We start from the raw sequence: 22500 nt of genomic DNA, 5'->3' as shown, positions 1-22500 counted from the left end.
TTTACATGGGCACAAATGAGTGTCGCCAATACAGTGTGTCTCGTTTTAAATAAAATATTTGAAAGTTATAACAATGAAAGTTTAATTTAATGACTGAACCGATTTGCAAAGGTTCGTATGGATGTGTCTTTTATGAATGACAGATTTTTTTTTGTGTTCATCTGTGATTTTTCCTCTTTCTAAAAACATTACTGAGATGATTATCTACAATTCAATGTGGAAATCAATTAAATACAAAGAATAATAGATTAAAGCATTATATACTGTTCTATTCTATTCTATTATTGCTCTGTCTCTGTTCAGAACATTCTATGGCTGCATTACTCACTCATCTCGAATATGAATAACACAATATGAATTGTGTTGTCAAGGCGACGAGTTCCGGAAGCAGTTGACCTCGCGTCATCATCATCATCATCATCAAAGACTAGTGACATCACTGAACAAAAGAGTACAGCTCAAACTCTGATTCATTCATTCATTCATAAAAAATAAAATAAAAACTCTGATTCATTCAACTCATACATCAGATTAAGTTTTTAGAAGGCACCGTCTGTCCAGAGAGAGAGAGAGAGCCTGGCTGTGCCACAGGTTACTTCACATACTGGTTTGGACCAGTTAAAATAGTAAGCCAGAGTTGCAAAGTGGATGTTTTTGGGCCCTCAAGCCCGTGCAGAAGATGTGTGTGATTGTTCCCTTTCAAACAATTCATAACAAACCCTCTCTCTGTTGTGACAGTGATGATGTGGTCAGCAGGGGGCAGCATTTCCAAACAGATCCAGTACTGAGATGCACTAACCTCACTTCATGTTCAGCGGATGCAGTTCAGCAACTCAACAACTCAGTTAACTAGTCTCTCCTGTAAACTAGTCTCTCCTGTATACTAGAGTCCATCCTCTTAACTAGACTCTCCTGTATACTAGACTCTCCTTTTAACTAGACTCTCCTCTTAACTAGTCTCTCCTGTATACTAGTCTCTCCTCTTAACTAGACTCTCCTGTATACTAGTCTCTCCTCTTAACTAGTCTCTCCTCTTAACTAGTCTCTCCTGTATACTAGTCTCTCCTCTTAACTAGACTCTCCTCTTAACTAGTCTCTCCTCTTAACTAGTCTCTCCTCGTAACTAGACTCTCCTCTTAACTAGTCTCTCCTCTTAACTAGACTCTCCTCTTAACTAGTCTCTCCTGTATACTAGACTCTCCTCTTAACTAGTCTCTCCTGTATACTAGTCTCTCCTTTTAACTAGACTCTCCTCTTAACTAGTCTCTCCTGTATACTAGTCTCTCCTCTTAACTAGACTCTCCTCTTAACTAGTCTCTCCTCTTAACTAGTCTCTCCTCTTAACTAGACTCTCCTGTATACTAGACTCTCCTCTTAACTAGTCTCTCCTGTATACTAGTCTCTCCTCTTAACTAGTCTCTCCTGTATACTAGACTCTCCTCTTAACTAGACTCTCCTCTTAACTAGTCTCTCCTGTATACTAGACTCTCCTCTTAACTAGTCTCTCCTCTTAACTAGACTCTCCTCTTAACTAGTCTCTCCTGTATACTAGTCTCTCCTCTTAACTAGACTCTCCTCTTAACTAGTCTCTCCTGTATACTAGTCTCTCCTCTTAACTAGACTCTCCTCTTAACTAGTCTCTCCTCTTAACTAGTCTCTCCTCTTAACTAGACTCTCCTCTTAACTAGTCTCTCCTGTATACTAGTCTCTCCTCTTAACTAGACTCTCCTGTATACTAGTCTCTCCTCTTAACTAGTCTCTCCTCTTAACTAGTCTCTTCTGTATACTAGTCTCTCCTCTTAACTAGTCTCTCCTGTATACTAGACTCTCCTCTTAACTAGTCTCTCCTCTTAACTAGTCTCTCCTCTTAACTAGTCTCTCCTGTATACTAGACTCTCCTCTTAACTAGTCTCTCCTGTATACTAGTCTCTCCTTTTAACTAGACTCTCCTCTTAACTAGTCTCTCCTGTATACTAGTCTCTCCTCTTAACTAGACTCTCCTCTTAACTAGTCTCTCCTGTATACTAGTCTCTCCTCTTAACTAGTCTCTCCTGTATACTAGACTCTCCTCTTAACTAACTAGTCTCTCCTGTATACTAGTCTCTCCTCTTAACTAGTCTCTCCTGTATACTAGACTCTCCTCTTAACTAGTCTCTCCTGTATACTAGTCTCTCCTCTTAACTAGTCTCTCCTGTATACTAGACTCTCCTCTTAACTAGACTCTCCTCTTAACTAGTCTCTCCTGTATACTAGTCTCTCCTCTTAACTAGACTCTCCTGTATACTAGTCTCTCCTCTTAACTAGTCTCTCCTCTTAACTAGACTCTCCTCTTAACTAGTCTCTCCTGTATACTAGGCTCTCCTCTTAACTAGTCTCTCCTGTATACTAGTCTCTCCTCTTAACTAGTCTCTCCTGTATACTAGACTCTCCTCTTAACTAGACTCTCCTCTTAACTAGTCTCTCCTGTATACTAGTCTCTCCTCTTAACTAGACTCTCCTGTATACTAGTCTCTCCTCTTAACTAGACTCTCCTCTTAACTAGTCTATCCTCTTAACTAGTCTCTCCTCTTACAGTTGTGGTCAGAATGAATGGCACCTCTGGTAAATATGATCAAAGATGGCTGTAAAAATAAATCTGCATGGTTTATCTTTCATTCAAAACATTTGCAAAAATCCAACCTTTCATTGAAGATTGTTGAGCTTAATCAGGGCAATAATTATGTTCCAATTGAATAATTGAAGTTCCAATCAACGATGATCAATAATTGAAGTTCTGAATCTGTTGAGGACGTGTGTTTATATCGTCCTAATGCAAGATTTTCAGTGAACAAAGACTCTCAAAGAGCCACAGATGGAGAATCACAGAGATGAGTGAGTCTTGGGGTCAGAAAGCCTAAAAAATCACCACATGTTGTTCGGGAGGGTTTCAAGAAAAATCCTCCTCGTTCGAGGATCGTCTCTGATCTCCGAACTCATCAGGCATTATAGGAGAAAACTCATAACTGTTATCTGGAAAAAGGTTTTTAATAAAAGGGTGCCAATAATGATGTGTTTTGGAGAAAAGCATTTATTTCATAATGTGATTTCCCCACCACTTTCAATTCTTTTACTTCAATGAAAGATTAGATTTTTGCAATAAAAAAAAAAGAAAGATCCAAAGATAAAAAACAATGCAGATTTATTTTTACAGCCATCTTTGATCATATTGACCAACGAGGTTTAAGACTTCTGTCTATTCCCCAGTTCCTCAGTCCCCATCAAAAGTTGCTCTCATCAGTTTTGGTAATAGGCTTTAAGAGAAAACTCTTGCCTAAGAACTTCTTTCTGCTGCTATTGAGGAGAACTCTTAGTGCTAAGATGTTTTGTGAATACTTATAACTTTAAATGAACGTTCTATTAACGTTACCGGAAGAACGTTTGCTCATTACGTTGACAGAACGTTCCCTGTTCGCTGAGATCAGATCATCTCACCTGGTGTGAATCACAGGAACTGTGTAATAATGCAGCTGAACTTGCAGAGCATCCGGTGTCTTTATATGGACTTCCGTTGGTTCGCTGTCCTCGTATAATATGTTCTCTTTTCTCCTCGTTACCACTGCTGTTGTTACCAATGGAAACGGTTTCCTGGCAACCAGCATCTGCTGAGCGATGACACGCTGAGGTCGTTCTCCTAGTCCAACATCAGCCACACACACACTAAACACATTAAACACAGGTTCGGTTCGCTGATGGAGTGGGTATGACGGATGATTCAAATACATTTGACCGCTCTGAGCGGCTGCAATCATATTTGAACTCGATAAACCGTCAAACATACTGTAACCATCAGAACTCAAAACTTTCTTTCTTGAAATGAAATACAGTCTCCTTCTGTAGAAGTGAGAGATTATGAATGATGACTGGATTGAACTGAGAGACACACACTCACACACAGCAGAACATCTCAGTCACTCCATCACTGTCATCAAACGCTCTCCTTTGCTCCTCAGATCACAAAATATGTGGAAAAACATTTTTTCTTGGTAACGTGAATGTTAAACAACTGGGAATAAAGTTAAAACTCTATAGAGTTATGAAAGAGAAACCAAAGTAAAATGTCGAGGCAGTGACGATCCTGACCTCTGACCTCTCTCTCTCTCACACACACACACACACACACACACACAGGATTTGCAGTCAGGATTTAGACCGTACCATAGCACTGAGACAGCTCTCAATAGAGTCACAAATGATTTGCTCTTATCATCCGATCGTGGTTGTATCTCTCTATTAGTGTTACTCGATCTTAGTGCTGCGTTTGACACCATTGACCACAACATTCTTTTAAATAGACTCGAAAATTATGTTGGCATTAGTGGAATTACATTAGCATGGTTTAAATCATACTTATCTGACCGTTATCAGTTTGTAGCAGTAAATGAAGAGATGTCTTATCAATCACAAGTTCAGTATGGCGTACCACAGGGCTCAGTACTAGGACCGCTGCTGTTCACTCTGTACATGCTACCCTTAGGAGATATCATTAGGAAACATGGCATTAGTTTTCACTGTTATGCTGATGGTACTCAGCTCTATATTTCTTCACGGACGAAACTTACCAATTCACAAAATGAACGGAATGTATAGGCGATATAAAAAGTTGGATGACTAGTAATTTCCTACTACTAAATTCTGAAAAAAACAGACATTCTAATTATTGGACCAAAAACCTATGCACGTAATAATCTAGAATACTGTCTAACACTCGATGGCTGCTCTGTCAAGTCCTCGTCGTCGGTTAGGAACCTGTGTGTGCTCTTTGATACCAATCTTTCATGTGACATGATTCAGGCTGCATTACAGGTCAGAGTCTAGGTTTGGTCAGAGGAGAACTGAGAGACTGAGCCTGGGTTCTCCCAAGGTTCTTTCCTCCATTCTGTCACTGATGGAGTTTGGGTTCCTGCCACGGTTTCCTCTGGCTTGCGTAGTTGGGGACACTTAATATTAGGGATGCACATCATATAACTGCCACCATATCGGTATCGGCCGATATATGTTCATTTTAATGTTATCATTATCGGCCCGATAAGAAAATTAGGCCAAAATATTAAAGCCGATAAATAAAGAATTATTTCCTTCAGCTGAGACGCTTCAGATACACACTGTTCAACATATTGGTTTTAAATTGCTTGAAAAATATAGTTAAGAGCAACATGTGCTGTCATATAGGCTGCGTAAAATTACGTATAATGAGAATGCTTGGGACATGGATTTTAATGATGAGACTTTTGTTTTCGTAATCAGGCTCTCAAAAATTATATAGAAATTTGGATTTAGAGTTATCAGCCAATATATCGGTTATCGGCTCTCAAATATAAAGAATTATCGGTTATTGGTATCAGCCAAAATTTTCAGATTGGTGCATCCCTACTTAATATTCAACAATATTATTGATTTGACTGTATCGCCGCCGCTGTATGAGAACTGAACTTTTTAGATGTTCTTAGATGTTGCCATGCAGTTGCTAAGGTATTCTGAGTAGTTGCTATGCGGTTGCTAGGGCATTATGGATGGTTTCTAGTGTGTTTCTCCCTGTCCAGAGTGAAAGGAGTCCTGCAGCCTCGGGTCTCCGGGATCCACTGGTCTGTAGAAACGTCTCGGATCCATCATTGTCCACTGTTTTCTGCTGCAGGAGGTGAAGTGAGTCAGTGAGTAAAGCGAAGCTCACGCTCTACTTTATTACACAGGGCTTCAGGACTGACTCATTAAACACACCTGAGAGTGAGTCTGCCCCAGCCTCTTTAGGGGTCATTTCTCCGCTGAGTGATATGGAAGAATGGATTGAGTTGAATCCCAGTGGTCTCCGTCGAGAGCTGTTCCCCGCGGAGAAGAATTGCTCTCTGAATCTGCTGGCATTTGGCGGTGACGCAGAAACACAGCTGTAATCCACTTTCACATTCACATCAGCCAGATCACGTGACTCACAATATTCAACAGCGCAATTACTTTCTCTGGGCTTGAATGAAACAAGACAAAAACCCACACAAAGCTTCGAGTGGCACATTCATACCGTCATGAGGAATCAAATAACACCCCAGCACACAATTACTGAGAGTGTTTCTGCACTTACATCCAGCCCTCTCTGACACAGTGCATTATGGGTCGCCTTCTGAATGCCACTGACTAACTGCATGACACACATGAGCTTTGACTCCAACAAAAGGACGGAAATGAATGTTGAGGGGAAGCAAGTGGTGATCATCAACCCTAGCACTAGTTCACAATGCAAAAAAAAAAAAAAAAAAAAAGATTTTCTCTCGTACAAATATCTAAACATTCTTTAAAATGTACCAATAGAGTTTATGGTTAAAACAAGAAATATCTGCCATGAACTAGTTTTCCCTTTGAATTTAGAATATTTTTCTGACCCCATTGGCAGATATTTGTTCATGATTTAAGCTCAAACTCACTTCATTTTCATGCATTTTAGACTTAATATGTTCAGTCATTTTGCTTCTCAAGTAAATGTATCTTGATTTAAGAATGTTTTTTGCAGTGGGAATTCTGTAATCCTTTACTCGCTTCTCATATGCCATGACTTTATTTCTGCCTTTTTTATCATGGGAAAATGAAAGAAACCTCAGGCAATCATTCTTGTGTTCCACACGGTTTTAAGGGTGAGCAAACGATCACAGAATTTCGTGGTTTGTTCCTTTAACCTTCACCAGTCTTGTTTGTTTTTATTATTAACTGTGATTGATGTAATGAGTTTGTTGGGATATCCAGTGTTTTTGCTCTCTTACATTTATAGATTCCTGTAAACAAAGGAAATCTTTCCTGAGAGAAGGAGCCTGATGCTAATGAGCAAAATACAGATGGTCATTAGTTTTTATCCTGTATAGTTGTTGTGTAATCTTTTGCTCATATTTAGACCAAAATGGAAATAGGCCCATAGTGGAAAATAAGTACATTTACATTTAGTCATTTAGCAGACGCTTTTGTCCGAAGCGACTTACAAATTAGGACTCAGTTTCATGTACTGATTGATTGGTGGTTTGATGCTTTCAGAACATTGATATGTTTGCATGACATGTCAACTTCTGACTCAACCGTTCACGTGAGTTTGGGCCGGGACTGAGCAATGGCAGATGCCAGGGAGTCTTCAGGAAACCTGTCTGAAAACACTCATTATTATTGGTGCTGCTAGTGCTGCAGAAACCACATTTTCAGTCAAGAAAGTGAAGAACACGCAGTCAGTAATTTTAAGTTCTTTTATTTTATTAGAAATTAGACACTTTTACCTTATTGTTCTTAAAACTGTACAATCACAAGAGGAGGTAAAACACACAGAGAGACTCTGTTGCTGGAGATTCAGACAGACATCGGGAACCTCACGCTAACAGGAGACGCGAGGAATATCAGCACACACACAGAGACACACACAGGTCTAAAAAACAAGACGACCGAGGGTTCGGTGTCTCAGCAATATGGAGAAATCAGTACAAAACTCTAGGGCATTTTCCTGAAGCACAGTCAGATATATCTCTAAGCTATTACTCATCATATTTCTCTTTCCAGAAAGTTCTTTTAGCAGCAAGACACAGCGTCTTGGTTTGTCCTTCATTTGATAGCTAATATAGTCCGAGAACAGTGTTGTCATAAAGGTTTCTATAGGGTCTATAAAGGCGATATAAAACTCTGAAAATGATTAACAAAACCTGACAAGATTCTGATGTCAGTCCTGCTTGGGCATCAAGCATCTGTCCTCATATTGCACTGATGCCAGTCAATGGTTTGGCATATCTACTGCACCGGGACTCTCTCCCGTAACGTGCGCTGGGGATTCGTTCACAAGGCCGTAGAAAGAGCCGCTGGTGGGAATGGAGGGAACACAGTGATCTGATCCAATGGAGCGAAGGAGAAAACAACAGCTCGTCCGCAAAGAGTCCAAGGCTACACAGTCACCGCTGCTCCGCCTACATTACCCAGAATGCTGAGCTCATGCTGGGATACTCCATCCTGCTGCTGTTTTGGGAATGACTGAACAGTTTCATACAGTTCTTGAAAATAAACTTCGATGAACAGAAATATGCTCAAAATCATAACATGATCATAAGAACAAAGGAATAACATTAATAATAATAATAATAATAATAATAATAATGATAATAATAATAATAACACACTACACTAATAACAGAGGAATCATGATGCTCTTATAGTCTTTTTCAAGTTTTCAGTACAATTATTTCCCCAAAGTTTGATGGAAGCGTCCAGAAATGCTCCACGCAAAGCGCTAAAAAACGAACACCACAGCGATGGCAGTTCATGTGTGTCCATTCGGCACAGCTCACAACCCCAGAGGCTCATGGGAGACGGCCGACGAGATCGCTCTGGAAGGAGCCCCAAAGGGCCAAACTCGAGCAGCTGAGAAAGCTGACGACCCTCCTCAGGGAAGATTCGCCCATCCCAAACCGGAGCTGTGGAAAAATGAACGGGCACAGGCGGGTGTCCACGCCACCTCCTGGACCAGATGGAAGAGTGTTGGGAAAAGCTCTCGATGAACCAACCAGAATCTCTCCTGGCACGGAAAACCTTCAGACGCCTTCTAATGATCATCTAGAGCTGAGAGCTACTTCTGAAGCTGGAGAGACACGTATTGAAATGACAGACGGGTACAGCGCTCCCCTCTCGGGTTCCTCTCTACCTCTCCGCCCTCTACATGCTCATCCCTTCATTTCCGCTCTCTTTCCCAAATCAAATTCAGACCGAGGTGTTCAGGGTTAGATGTGGTTCCCTCACACCTCTGTCTGCAGGTCAATGATGTCTTGGCCCACAAGGGGAATGGATGCTCCGGCCTTCTCCCACTCCACGCCCTGGAGATCCAGAGGAGACGCCTGAAGCGGCTCCATGTCCTTCCGGACCCAGGCAGGAGGAGACGCCTGCGTCCGGCTCATGCTCTCCCAGGAGCGATCCATGGCTCCCTGCTGCTTATCCTGGAGAGAGACATTGAGAACAGAGTTGGAGATGGCGTACTCGGCAGGGAGTGAGAAAACCTCACAGGCAGTCAAAAGACTGGGACACTTACGCTATGGTTTGTCTTGTCACTTCCAGCAGAGGAAACGCTCCATCTGACAGACTGCAGAGAGAAAATAGCATTAATCCAAAGTCCGAGAGGTTCCCATATGTTCTCTTTTCCAGAAAGTATTCAGAGTTCAATCATGGAAAGTTCCACATATGACCATCTGGTTCAGCGGCTCACCTTGCTGTCGGAGGCCGGTGACTCCCTGTCCTTCTCAGCGTGATGCATTTTTCTGTTGAGGTCCTGGAACATGTTCTGGTGGCGCTTTCGGGTGTGCATGATTTTCTGCACGAGAGAGAAAGAAACGCTTATTATGGTACTGTTGCAGATGTGCATTTAATTAGTGCTACAAAACTCTGAAAGTGAGTAATTACCTCAAAATCAAGTTCTGCATAACGGGATTTCTGCCTCTGTGAGAGTAAAACAGGCAAGCTTTAATATCACATCATGCAATAATCATGTAATTCACCAGATGAGGTGTTCACTGGCTGTGCATTCATTAGCAAGAATGAAGGGCGCCTCTTACCCCCTCGCTGACCTCCAAAGAGCTCATAGACAGGGTGGAGATGGTTTCACTCTTGGACATCATGGAGTTCATGGAGTCAAAGGTGTCGCCCAGACTGCTGGTCACGTGACTCTCGCTGGAGATGTTGTGGATGTTCTGAATGGGCGAGTCGCGCTCCGAGTACGATACGCTGACACGGTCGGCGGGGAGCGTTTTGACGGCGTAGGCGGCTTGCGGTTCGGCAAAGGTTCCACTCAGATGCATGAGGCGGGCCTGCGGGAGCTCGGTGCTGATGTTGTACTTGCCGGAGCCGCTGGAGTCGTCTTTGGGTTTGGCGCGGAGGGTGGAGGTGGTGTTGGGCAGGAGCACGTAACCGCTGCCGTCAGGACAGACGCTCTCGGCCTGAGCGAGGGCCAGATCCACGTCCAGCTGCTTGAAGAGCTCGCTGTCACACACATACACGGGTTTCCCGCAGGACGGGTCGACCCCGCGACCTTTCTCTCTCCGCAGGGTGAGCGTGTGGCTGGAGTACTCGGGAACGGGGGGAAAGTGGCTCTTTCCACTGGGGTTGGACGGAAGGGTGTGGAAGTTTGGGCCGAGGGGCAGGGGAAGCTGTGGAGGGGGCATTTTCTCCTCGGAAGAGCTCTTCATTCCACCTGAAGGGAAGCGGACAGACAGGTGAGACCGAGGCGTGTGGAATACAGTCCCCCTAACCCATCAGTTATCATGAAGACTTTCATGCTCTTTGTGGTTTGTTTGCTTACCTAGTCGGTTTGAGTCGCTATCCTTCTCAAAGTCAGACTGCACACGAGATAGAAAGATAAGAAATTCAATATTTGAAAGTCAAGTCAAGTCACCTTCATTTATACAGCGCTTTAACAATATAGACTGTTTCAAAGCATCTTTACAGAGATAACAGGAGATTACAGTAACAGAGATTGTTCAGGCTTTACAGCAGCTCTAGAATAAAGTTATTGTCCAGATAAAGTTAGTTTTGATTGAGTCACTTCCATTGCAAAGATCATTAGTTATTAACTTAGGGGCCGCTAACACACACCTTTCTAACAGAAAACCCTTAATGCGTTCCGGCCGCTCATTTGCACAACAACAGTGTCTGAGGCTCCAATGCTGACGGTGTGCACATGCACATTACATGTTCAGCCAATGCTAGCATGTAAACAGCAGGAGAATGTTTGCGTGCACACTCACCATGAGCTGCGTGTGGGCGTTCTGCAGGGAGCTTCCGGAGTCGCCGTTCCCGTCATCTTTACGATCCACAACACGGCATTTCACCGCCTCCTGAACCTGAAACACACACACGTATGAGCTCTGGCACACTCACACACACGTTCAACACACACATGTGCTGCGGTCGTGAGCGTGCTAACCTCGCGGCGCAGGATGCAGTGCACCATGACAATGATGAATCCCTCCAGGGAGTCGAAGACAGCGAAGAGGATCTGGAAGAGAGCGGAGCGGCGGTCCGTGATGGCCAACACCGCAGACATCCAGGTCAGCGCCAGGAGAGGGAGGACCACGCAGGAGCTCCACAGCGACGCCCTGCAGGACAGCGCGTTAGCACAACATCCGGCTGGAGTGTGTGGTGTTTCATTAGGTGTGTTCAGTGTTTCTTACCCAGCTCTCTCTTTCAGCTTGACGTCTGTGATGCCGTCTTTGGACACAAGCTTGTTGAAAACCAGAATACCAATCACCATGTTGACCTGAAAACACACAGGAGACGTCAGTGCTCAGTTCAGTTCTCATATAATGATGTCAATGCAGGAGATCAACAATATTGTTGAATATTAAATGAAATGTTCACGCAGTGACCGCGAGCGTCTCCTCACCAGAACAACAGCAGCCGCCGGACCCACGAACGAGTATAAGAGACCGCCCTCGAGAGACAGCCAGCAGCTGCGGAGAACAAGAGCACAGCGTTAAACTCACTAAAACACACACGCGGAGAGAGAGAGAGACGAGAGGAACGGGATGGGGAATACTCACTAGTTGACGGTGCCGTAGCCTTTGGCTTTGGTGAAGCCGACGGAAACTGCGACGACTAAAGCGGGCAGACCTGAGAGAGATCCAGAGAGAGAGAGAGTTAGACACCATCCCGACAGAGATCCAGCAGAATCAGCACCAGCACACACACACACACACACACACACACACACACACCAAACACACACCAAACACACACTCACCCCAGCCCAGGCACAGGAAGCGTTTGCGGATGATGCGGTTTCGCAGGCGGCCCGTCACGGCCATGTAGGACTGCCACGCCTCGGTCAGGACCCAGCAGAACGAGGACAAGAAGAAGAAGTGCAGCAGCGCCGCCACCAGTGCACACATGACCTGAGAGAGAGAACCAGAGGTGAGCCGGGGCCGTCGGAGCTGAGGGAGGTCAAGGTCAGGGGTCGGGATCAGGATCGGAATTGGGATTGAGATCAGGGTAGGGGTCGGGATCAGGTTTGGGATCGGGATGATGATCGGGATCGGGATCGGGATTGGGATTGGTATAAGGATCGGGGTCAGGATCAGGGTCTGGGTCGGGACCGGGATTGGGATTGGGATTGGGATCGGGGTCGGGATCAGGGTCGGTCGCCTCACCTTGTTGCGCGCTTGCGTCTGACTGATCAGAATGAGGGCGTTGGAGCAGATGATTGACAGACAGAAGTTGATCAGGATCACTGAACGCTCAGAACGAATGTACCTGAGAAGAAAAAGACGATCAATGAAAACCAGTCCGTCCAACCGAGCGGTTTTAAACTGGGCTCCAAAAAATTTGAAAACCCTAGATCCAAATGATTAGTCAATCAATGAATAATAATATCAACCCATCAAAAAAATAATAAAGTCAATCATTATGATAAGTTTCTTACTTCCACACGGAGACATAGATGATGATGAGGAGGAGGAGGGTGAGGGACGACACCCCGCATCCCACGATCAACGTAACCGACGGTAACAGAGACCTATCCATGTTCTGCGGAGAAACACAGTAAGGTCAGTGTGAACACACACACACACATAGATCTCCCTCAGGACAGAATGACTGGCAGAAACAGGGCAGCTCATATGAAGGAGAAGTGAAGGTGAGAGAGACGCTCCACATTCCCTCACTGCTGCTCCACATTAGCAAAGTTAAACGTGTGTGTGTAAAACACACACACACACACACACACACACACACACACACACACACACACACACACACACACGTCTTTTAAACCATCTTTGAACTGCACAACGCGTCTAAACAGCACGCTCCGTTAATGCGTGTAAAGGGAAGCGTTCTGTCTGGACGCGTCGCGTTGCAGTGCAGAGTTGTTTTTTTCCTCTCATGCTGATAACCGAATTACAGCGCGAGGCTGCGGATGCGGTTGCCATGGCAACTGCTTCTGCGCCAAAAAAAAAAAAAAAAAAAAAAAAGCTAAAGCAAAAACAACGATCCGTATCACATCTATAAATGCAATAAAGCACACAAATACACGAATGAAAGACAATCAGATCTATTATCGATCATCAGATTCCTGAAGAGAATTGAAATGAACCGATCGATCATCGAACACGCATCATCTATCAGCTGTCAATCAAATCGTCATAATATACAAATGAAACTCTCACATGAAAGATAATCACATCCGATCGGCCGATGATAAGCAAGGTTTTAATCAATGCTGTTCGGTTACCAGGAGGATCGCTTCATTTTCACACACACACTCACTGACACACACACACACACACACACACACACACACACACACACACACACACACACACACACACACACACACACACACACACACAGTGACACACTCACACACACCCTCACACACAGGTGATGATCGGACACTCACCGGGTCGGGGTTCGGTCGCGCGATCAGGGCGAAGGTGGACAGTCCGTCACACACACATGTGGTTCTGGAGTCGCGCGACACGGATCTGCAGGAGCGCGCGGACCAGGAGCCGAGCAGGGACGCGCTGCGCGCACACAAGCACACACTCGTTAGATACACTTTGAAATAAAGCTCACACACACACACAGCAGAGCAGCTCACCCAGACTCACACACTCTGATGATTACCATATTCATAATCATATTTACATGCTACAGGCATTTAGAAGATATCATGTCATATCATACAATGTTTCATTTTATGTTGCGCTCAGAACATTGAGTACTGGTGCTAAAAATGATATATCCTTCATGCATAAATCCAGTGTAATTTTATTTTATTCTATATTGTTATTATACTGCATATTCCTTTCTGTCAATATTCAATTCTGCTGTTAATGTGTGCATTTGGAAATATGCATGTAAAGACAATCGTGCCAATATAGTCTTGATGCTTCCAACAGTATTTCAAATGATCTCCACACACACACACACACACACACACACACACACACACACACACACACACACACACACACACCATTAAATGATCTGAGTTTCACACAGAAACTCAACTGTTTAAATGCGTGAGTGTGTGTGTGCATATGTGTGTGTGAGTGTGCACATGTGTGAGTGTGTGACAGGCAATGTTTGTGTGGGCATGTATGGTGAAAAGAACCATTGAAAGGTTTTAAATGCCCTGTGAATATTCATAAGGTCATTAGTGCTGAGTGGAGTGGGGGCGGAGACTCATTTGAATATGATTAGCGGCTGTCAGAGAGGTGTGGAGATGACACAGTGTATGAGGGCAGAAGAGTGTGTGTGACCTTTAGAGCTGCAACAACACACACACACACACACACACACACACACATCACAAGAGGTTCCACCCACCTCTCGCTCTCGTCCCAGGCGATGCAGGTCTCGTTAACAGTGCCCTGCAGAGAGAGAGAGAGATGGTTAGGCGGTGTTTGATCTGTGTCATATGTCACTTCCTCCATGTTCTCAACACACACACACACACACACACTCACACACACACACACACACACTCACTCATCTTCCACAGAATGAGTGATATGCTCTCGGGGGACTCACGTTGTGCAGGTGAGGGAAGTCGATCTCGACAGGTGCCGACAGGAACCCAGGGTTGGGCTTCACCGTTACCGTGACAACCTTTGAGTTGAGCAGTGTGCTGTTGCTATGGAGAACGAGATCATCATGATCAGAATCACTGATATTGATCATGCAGTTTATCACTTTGTGTTGAAATGATTATTTAACAAAAAAAAATTGTATTTGAGTTTTACGGGGTAATTCATTTGTAGACAATTTTAGTTTTTCTAGAAATTTGATTACATGCACTTAAGCAGAAGCTTGTAAATCAGAAGATTTTTAAGTGTTTGTGTGTGTGTGTGTGTTTACCTCTGTAAGGACAGGATGGGACCCAGATTTCTGTAGAGAACGATACCGGTGACGAACCCTGTGCTCTGCTCAGCGTCTACACACACATTCAGAGCTGCATTAGCCTCAGTACACAGGTGTGTGTGTGTGTGTGTGTGTGAGGATGTCCCCACAAGGATAGTAAAACTTGAGATTCCTTCACTTTGTGAGACTTTTTGCTGGTCCTCACAAGGAATATTGATTAATTAACATAAAAAAGTGTTTTATTTATTTAAAAATACAGAAAGTTTTGTGTGATGGGTAGGTTTATGGGTCGGGTTAGTGTGTGTGTGTGTGTGTGTGTGTGTGTGTGTGATGGGTAGGTTTAGTGTGAGGGGACAGAATATACAGTTTGTACAGTATAAAAACCATTTTGTCTATGGACATCCTACAAGTATAGCAAAACAAACATGAGTGTGTGTGTGTGTGTGAGTGTGTGTGTACCTGGCACGTCTAGACTCAGGGCATTGCGGGACACTGTGATTTTCTCTTCTGAATTGCGAACCCAGTCGATCATCCCGCGCCAGCCCTTCAGAGGAAAGGTCAGGTCAGAGGTCATGGTTCGGGGTCGCTTCTGGATGCTCAGCTCTGAAGGGGCGTCAGAAAACAACAGTCAAACACACACACACACACACACACACACACATGTCGTCTCGCACTCGGGACCCGTCTCACACTCACCCAGATTCTCGGTGACCTCGTAGATGTCCTGGAAATCTCTCATCTGACGCCCGATCATGTCGATGAAGTTCTCCACCAGACTGAAGAACTCCTTGATGTTGGCGCCCATCTGAAGCACAACAAACCCGAGCGTGAATGACTCGTTGACTGATTCATTAGTGTGTGTGTGTGTGTGTGTGCGTTGTCTGCTGTCACAGATTGGCATGTGGGCGCACTCGATTTCTCTGCTTCTTTATTTGGTATGAAGACACAATGTGCATGAACACGTACGTCAGTGGAAATCACACACACACTCACCAGCTGAGCTTCCTCCCATTTCTCTCGGTGTGTCTCCTGCAGTAAGTTGCTAATGGTGTGAGCGTAATTCTGTGGGTCAAACAATGAAAGGGTTATTAGATCAGATTTTTCTGATTTTCAGTTTTCCCATCATCATTACATGTGTTGCTCATGGGGACGGTGTTTACCTCCACATCTGCGTTGCTCAGGCTCATCTTGGAGCCTCTGAAGATCTCCGTGCTGTTCCTCAGGACCTCCATCACTGCTAGCAGGTCTCCGCTGTACTTCGTGCTGTCGATCGACGCCATCCTGAGTTTGGACAGAACCTCGGACACGCCGTCCACCAGCTGACCGCTCTGAGACCGGGTCACATGATCACGCGTCTGGCAAGAGAAGGACAGTTAGAAATCCAGTCCTCAAACCGTAATGCCACGATTAACACAAAGAGGCTTTCGCACCGGGTGGTTCTAGTAACTCGGAACTAGCCATCAGGATGGTTCCCTTAGGAACGTTTTCCTGGTTGCATTCGCATCGCCAGTAGGAACTCTGAAGTGACGTGTTCATTAGTTTACGTCTAATACGTTATTGGAATAGAGAATTAATATAAGAGGTCCATCTATCACTGTTTTCCATGTTTGCAGAGTTAGTCTCTGGAGTAAATATATAGGCTATAATCTGTGTGTTTACACAGCTTTTTATTAAATGTTTCGCCTGCGTTCACCTAATCAGCGAACACTAACGTCACGGATAGTTCCTATAGTGCTGGTTTAGACCGACTCTGAAGTAGGAGTAAATTAGTTCCTCCAAAAGGAGTTCCTAGAACTTAAATCGTTCCTAGTTCCTGCGGTGCGAACACGCCAAAAAAACGTACTTCCACCAATAGTTCTAGGAGCTATGAACATGTTCCTCCGGTGCGAACGCCCCTAATGTACTCGTATTTGGCTGATGGAGCTTACCAGGGTCTGGATGTCCTGGAATTCTTTGGAAACACATTTGATGTGAGTTGGGTTTTCCCAGAAGGCCAGACCCACGGCATCCAGCGTGCATCTGCGGAGGATCAGGCCTGTAGGAGTCAAAGAGAGGAGGGTTACAGACAGCCTCTTTCCCTAAACTCAGCTCAGCGACCCACACTGGGCACCGAAGCGAGAGCGCTGGACGAGAGATCTGAGATCAGTACCTGTGGCATCGGACGGGCAGGGCACAGCAGCCGTGTCGCCCGCCGGTGTCTTCTTCCACACCACACTGCCATAGTTCTCCTCTCCGCAGATCTCGTGAGGTTCTGACAAACACATTTATAAGCAATTAAAATCACTACCTCAAAATTGGTGCATGCATTACTGAGAGTTAAATCTGGTTTGGGGTTTCACCTGGGCACCGCTTCTCGTTGCAGTTTCGCATCTCTGATTTATCACCGTTGCAAGGCTCTCCGCCAAAGAAAGGTCCTTCACACACTCGCTGTCTGAGCTGATGACCTCCACCACAGGACTTACTGCAACTGCCCCATGAGCTCCACAACAGCCACCTTGCGTCCACTAGAGGGAGACAACACATCTCTCATTTAAACACTTGTTTACAGATATTTAGGAAGAAAAACAACTTCTGTCAGGACAACTTTCATCAAATATGATTGCTAATTTCATCAAATATGATTGCTAATTTCATCAAATATGATTGCTAATTGCTAATTGACATTTGGACAGTGGGTTGGCGGTATGGTTCTGTTCTGGGCAAGAACTCCCTGCATGTATAAGAGCAGGGCAATAAGAGCAATGATAAACAGAACAGAACCAATGTGAATGTATTGCAGATATCATTAATTCAATATTTTAAAGTACAACATAATTCCAGAATTTAGTCTGATTCAAAGGGGAATCAGAATGCCAAACCCTGACTGACGAGAGGAGGAGCTGGGGAGGGAGGAGGGTCATTTTCTCCTGAGGATCGCGAAAGCTGCTGATAATACTGAAGGAGCTTATATATGTATACAGTGATAGGAGTCGCATTCCTATAGGTAGATGTGGATCAGCTGAGAGTCACGGATGAGAGCTTGACTAACGTGACCTGCCAGAACTGACGCTACGCTCGATTTCATATGCATGTGTGAGGAATACTGTACCTGGGCAGTCTCTGAGGAAGCAGTTGCTGGTTTCTAGCCATTCTCCTCTGCACTCTGAGCCTCCGTACGAGGGGCCGTTACACTCACGGGTTCTCTGCATCGTTCCGTTAGAGCAAGAGGACGAGCAGGGAGTCCATGCAGACCAATCGTTCCAGGAACCATCAACTACAGAGGGGGGAAGATTAAAGCTGTTATTGAAAGGGCTTGAATTATTGAGGTGTACAGTGCCATCTGGTGCTGAGATCTGGAATAGCGTTCAGGCTGAGAGTACTGACCCGGGCAGACAGCAATGTTGCAGAACTTGGTTTGTTTGGTGGGTCCGCGGCAGGGTTCTCCACCATTACGCGGTTGTTTGCAGGTGCGTACGCGATCACGGTATCCACGACCACATGTGGACGAGCACAAACTCCAGGGAGCCCATTCGTCCCACAATCCATTCACTGCACAAGCAGAGTCGTTAGTCAATCACTCATCCCGTGATACGGACAAATGAATATTGACAAATGCGTGTGTGTGATTTGAAGTACCTGGGCAGACTGCAGTGTTGTTGCAGGGTCGATTCTCTCTCAAAGGGCCAGTGCATTGGCTGCTGTGACCGGACGTCATGCAGGAACGTGCGCGAGTTTGCCAGCCTTCGCCACAGCTCACAGAACACATACTCCATGAGGACCACGTGTCCTGCTGGGTTTCTTCTGCAAAAAACAGGAGCATAACAAAAAGTTTGATTCAGCACAACACTTTCACTATTCCAGACTGCTTTTCTAGTGTCGCCATACACACCTTTCTCAGGGGCCTGATTAGCCATGATGGTGCCATCAGAGTCACGCCGCTGGCCGATGATGGAGCGCAGACCTTGACTTCTCTGCCGCACTTGACCTGCATAAATCAACACAAACCCAGGTGTAAGATCTGACAGCTCTCGCATTGACTGCGGGCACATTTATGCACAGTGAACTGACCGATGCATGGCTGAGGGTTGCAGGAGCGTCCCTCCTCAACGACGCCCTCACACACGCCATCCTCAGGCTGGCAGGCGCGACTGCGCACCTGGACTCCACCACCACACTCGCTACTGCACTCGGACCAGCGGCCCCATCCGTTCCAGCCTCCTGCAAACACAACACACACATATACTGGATGAGTAATGCTGAAGAGGTGGAGGACAGAACATTCACTGCAGATGAGTCATGATAATGCTGCCGTCAGTGCCGACACCTGCTGGCCAACTCTGGTTACTGCATTCAAACTTCATCAGCACAATAGAGGCGTCAAATCTGCCTGTCAACTTATTGACAATCGATGCAGCATTGTTTTCTCATAAATGAAGGTTTTGATTTCAAAGAGGCTGGCTCTATAACAGCAGGGGAAAAAGTCTCAAAGACAAACAAATGCCTTTTAACCTTTTCTAAACAAAATGGAGCTTTGAAGGCCAAATGCCAGGACGCTGCATGATACGGCCATTTGAAAGGGGGAATCGAGGCGCTCTTTGGATGTGTTTTTTTGTAGCCCAGCATGGTTGCTATAACAACCTCAAGCACTGAGGCATTGATTTGTTTAGCGGAGGCTCGGGGAGCTCGACTATAGAGCAGAACCACATCCAGTCGAGTCAAGCCACCTTCATTTATACAGCACTTTCAACAATATAGACTGTTTCAAAGGAGCTTTACAGTGATAATATGAAATTAAAGGAACAGATTGTTTTGCTTTTACAGCAGCTCTAGAATAAAGTTATTGTCCAGCTAAAGTTAGTTTTGATTGATTCACTTCTGTTGCAAAGATCATTAGTTATTAACTTAGGGGGAGCTTACACGACACAGTTTAAACTGAAAACTGAAATCTTTTAATGCGTTTTGAGGAGTGCATACAAATTTGCTTGCACTTTACCAAATAAATGGGTTGCCACTGGACCCTTGCATCTCTCTCACACACTTACGCATGATCTCTGCGTCGCGCCCGCTGTCTCTAGTGGTGGGCGTGCACTTCTCGGTGTAGACTCCGCCCCTGTAACAGCCACCGTTCTTCCTCTTGGGCGGTTCCCAGCACTGGCAGGGGGTCATCATGATGCCACAGGGGTTTCCGTGGGTGCTGGTCGCCAGGCAATCTTCCAACCATTGGCACAGCATCTCGCAGGCAGGCATACTGGGGTTCCTCTTTCCCACGACCAGAAACTCAGCGCCGAACTGGCTGCCTTCGTCACTCCCCTCGTCTTCCTCCGTGGGCTCCACACCGAGACTCGGCGTCACCTTCCGCACCTGCAGGAACTGTTTGCTGGACTCCAGGTAGGCCACGGTAGAGGAAGCGTCGCACAGGCGCACCACCTCGTCGAAGCTCTCCATGCCCAGGTACGTGCGCGAGGTCTCCAGGAAGGAGTCGAACTGGAAGGTTCGGATCTGTCGAGGGGTGCAGGTCTCAGTAGGCTTGGTGATCTTCATGTAGACGGTGTAGCGGCGAGGATCGGGGTTCTGCAGGGTCCAGGAGCACGGGGACGACGGCAGGGCGGTCTTAGAGGAGAATACGCCAAAGAACCGGCTCTGCTCCAGGGTGGCACAGGTGGCAGAGGCCGGGCCGGAGGGAGTGGAGATGCCCGGGGCGAACATCACACACATACACGCGCACAGCGCCAACGGGATGAACCGCCGCTCCATGTTCTCGCTTCAGGACGGGTGGATCCTTTGATTCGAGTTTAGTGCTTTCGACTTGCCTGGGGTTCTTTGATCTGGAAGGGTTTGATCTGTTCGCTAAGACGAATATGGGTTTGATTCTTCACTAGACTGATAGGGACATATCTGTGGGGAAAACAACAAACAGAAGGGATTCAAAGTTAGCACTTGTCAATCATAGACATTGTAATTATCATCCTGTCTGCCATCTGAATCATATCTGTAGTCGAGAGCTGCGCCCTCCATTAGTGTGCGTTCGAGAAAGAGACCTGTCAGTGCTAATGCGCACACTGCCATTACACTCAGACTATAATTGCAGTGCCCTTCACAGGAATCTCTCCCTGCATCGCTCTCTCGTTCTCTCCTGCCCACGCTTTCACACGTGGCAGAGCCGATTGCGTCAAACTGACGTCCATGAAGACTCAGCTCGCACCCACGGAAGTTCAGCGCCGCTCGGATTCTTACAGGGAGAGAGAAGGACGTTTCCGCAGGAACGCTCAGCCCCTCCCTGACAGAATGCAGTGTTTGCAGAACTTTAGTGTTGTTGCCATAGCTACAGGTGCTCGAGACACAGATCTGCTGTGTGTGTGTGTGTGTGTGTGTGTGTGTGTGCGCCTCTCTCTTTCCAAGCACAATCCCTCGCTCTGTTCCAGAACTTCTCCCTCTTTTGCTCAAAGACACTCATTCAGCATTGAGATGAAAGAGAGAGTGCAGCTGTGAGAGGAACCAATGACCCCCTCGTCTTCATCATTACCTTCATCTTTCTGCACTGTTGCGAACTGATAATGTGGGGCTAAAAAACTTAAAGCTCAACAGTTGTATAAATTTACATAAAGTGCTGCTCTGTTTAGTGAGTCAGATGCACCTCTAATGCACTCCCATTGAATCAGAGAGACCGGAGACTATTGACTCCACAGAAAATGAGAGTACTTCAGCTCTGCCACTCATCCTCTTTTCATGCCCCAAATAGGGGGCTGAAATTGCACATTACATGTGTAGTTATGGAAACAGCTGATGTTTGAGGCAGTCAGGAGGAAGAGTGAGAGAAAGATGCAGAGTTTAACCCCTGGAGGCTTCTCCCATCCTGGAGTCAGTGTCAGACTGTGCCTGATCTGAACAAACACAGAGACTTTGTATGTAATCCTGGGAAAGTCTGAGACATGCAGAGATCTGGCAAGCACAGCGGAGCCATCTGTGAGCTCAGATCAATGCGTGTCTAGTGCACACACACACACACACACACACACACACACACACACACACACACACACACACTTTTTGACAATATCGACAATCATCACTCATTTAAAACACACACTTGCAGGACAAAAACATTCATCTACATACTGAAATCAGAATGAGTTAAACTGTGCATTGCAACACATTCAGCAATCAAATAGTTTGAAGTGAGATGCAATCAAATAATAAATAAATAAATAATTTGCAATGTGCAAATAATCACAAATGCCTCTCACATGTTCTCAGTATAGTTCTCAGTATACTTGCAATGCATTTTGAAAACATTGCTGCAATAAGCATAAGTAGATATTCTACTGTTAATATAAGAAAACATTTGCAATGGTTTATGAAGCTCAAGAGTTATTCTCTATTCTCACATACTGACTCAATACAAGACAAATAGCTTAAGATAAGCTCTACATGCACAGCGACACGATTTCAGCATTTGCTAAAAGCAACTAAAATAAACTCTCGAATTGTATCAGTACTTTACTTGCAATGCATTTTGAGAACATTGCTGCAATAAGCATAAGTATATATTCTACTGTTAACATCAGAAATCTTTTGCAAAGGTTTATGAAGCTCAAGAGTTATTCTCTTCACATATTGACTCAATACAAG

At 45.3% G+C, this 22500-nt stretch overlaps 1 protein-coding gene across 1 annotated transcript in view; it reads right to left on the bottom strand.

The window, feature by feature from the left end:
* Nucleotides 1-7254: 7254 nt before the first annotated feature.
* LOC311300382 (adhesion G protein-coupled receptor B1-like) overlaps nucleotides 7255-22500 on the bottom strand; it is a 15854-nt gene continuing 608 nt past the window's right edge. Inside the window, exons 2-32 of the mRNA XM_084424627.1 lie at nucleotides 19914-20766; nucleotides 18940-19089; nucleotides 18761-18856; nucleotides 18508-18672; nucleotides 18256-18420; nucleotides 17981-18145; nucleotides 17232-17396; nucleotides 17042-17143; nucleotides 16821-16927; nucleotides 16053-16247; nucleotides 15886-15954; nucleotides 15589-15697; nucleotides 15352-15495; nucleotides 14890-14965; nucleotides 14563-14665; nucleotides 14359-14402; nucleotides 13427-13550; nucleotides 12449-12552; nucleotides 12177-12279; nucleotides 11771-11921; nucleotides 11571-11640; nucleotides 11414-11480; nucleotides 11202-11287; nucleotides 10955-11126; nucleotides 10776-10871; nucleotides 10331-10367; nucleotides 9588-10222; nucleotides 9436-9471; nucleotides 9242-9346; nucleotides 9068-9118; nucleotides 7255-8975 (exon numbers count right to left, since the gene is read on the bottom strand). Of these exons, the coding sequence (XP_084280753.1) occupies nucleotides 8778-8975; nucleotides 9068-9118; nucleotides 9242-9346; nucleotides 9436-9471; nucleotides 9588-10222; nucleotides 10331-10367; nucleotides 10776-10871; nucleotides 10955-11126; nucleotides 11202-11287; nucleotides 11414-11480; nucleotides 11571-11640; nucleotides 11771-11921; nucleotides 12177-12279; nucleotides 12449-12552; nucleotides 13427-13550; nucleotides 14359-14402; nucleotides 14563-14665; nucleotides 14890-14965; nucleotides 15352-15495; nucleotides 15589-15697; nucleotides 15886-15954; nucleotides 16053-16247; nucleotides 16821-16927; nucleotides 17042-17143; nucleotides 17232-17396; nucleotides 17981-18145; nucleotides 18256-18420; nucleotides 18508-18672; nucleotides 18761-18856; nucleotides 18940-19089; nucleotides 19914-20625 (4602 nt within the window). The 5' untranslated portion in view covers nucleotides 20626-20766 and the 3' untranslated portion in view covers nucleotides 7255-8777. The remainder of the gene's footprint in view (nucleotides 8976-9067; nucleotides 9119-9241; nucleotides 9347-9435; nucleotides 9472-9587; nucleotides 10223-10330; nucleotides 10368-10775; nucleotides 10872-10954; nucleotides 11127-11201; nucleotides 11288-11413; nucleotides 11481-11570; nucleotides 11641-11770; nucleotides 11922-12176; nucleotides 12280-12448; nucleotides 12553-13426; nucleotides 13551-14358; nucleotides 14403-14562; nucleotides 14666-14889; nucleotides 14966-15351; nucleotides 15496-15588; nucleotides 15698-15885; nucleotides 15955-16052; nucleotides 16248-16820; nucleotides 16928-17041; nucleotides 17144-17231; nucleotides 17397-17980; nucleotides 18146-18255; nucleotides 18421-18507; nucleotides 18673-18760; nucleotides 18857-18939; nucleotides 19090-19913; nucleotides 20767-22500) is intronic.

Source organism: Rutilus rutilus (genome assembly GCF_951802725.1).
Source record: "Rutilus rutilus genome assembly, chromosome: 11".
In the NCBI taxonomy this organism is placed as follows: Eukaryota; Metazoa; Chordata; class Actinopteri; order Cypriniformes; family Leuciscidae; genus Rutilus; species Rutilus rutilus.
Note: the sequence above shows the minus strand (reverse complement) of the source record. Positions and strands in the feature narration are given on the sequence as shown.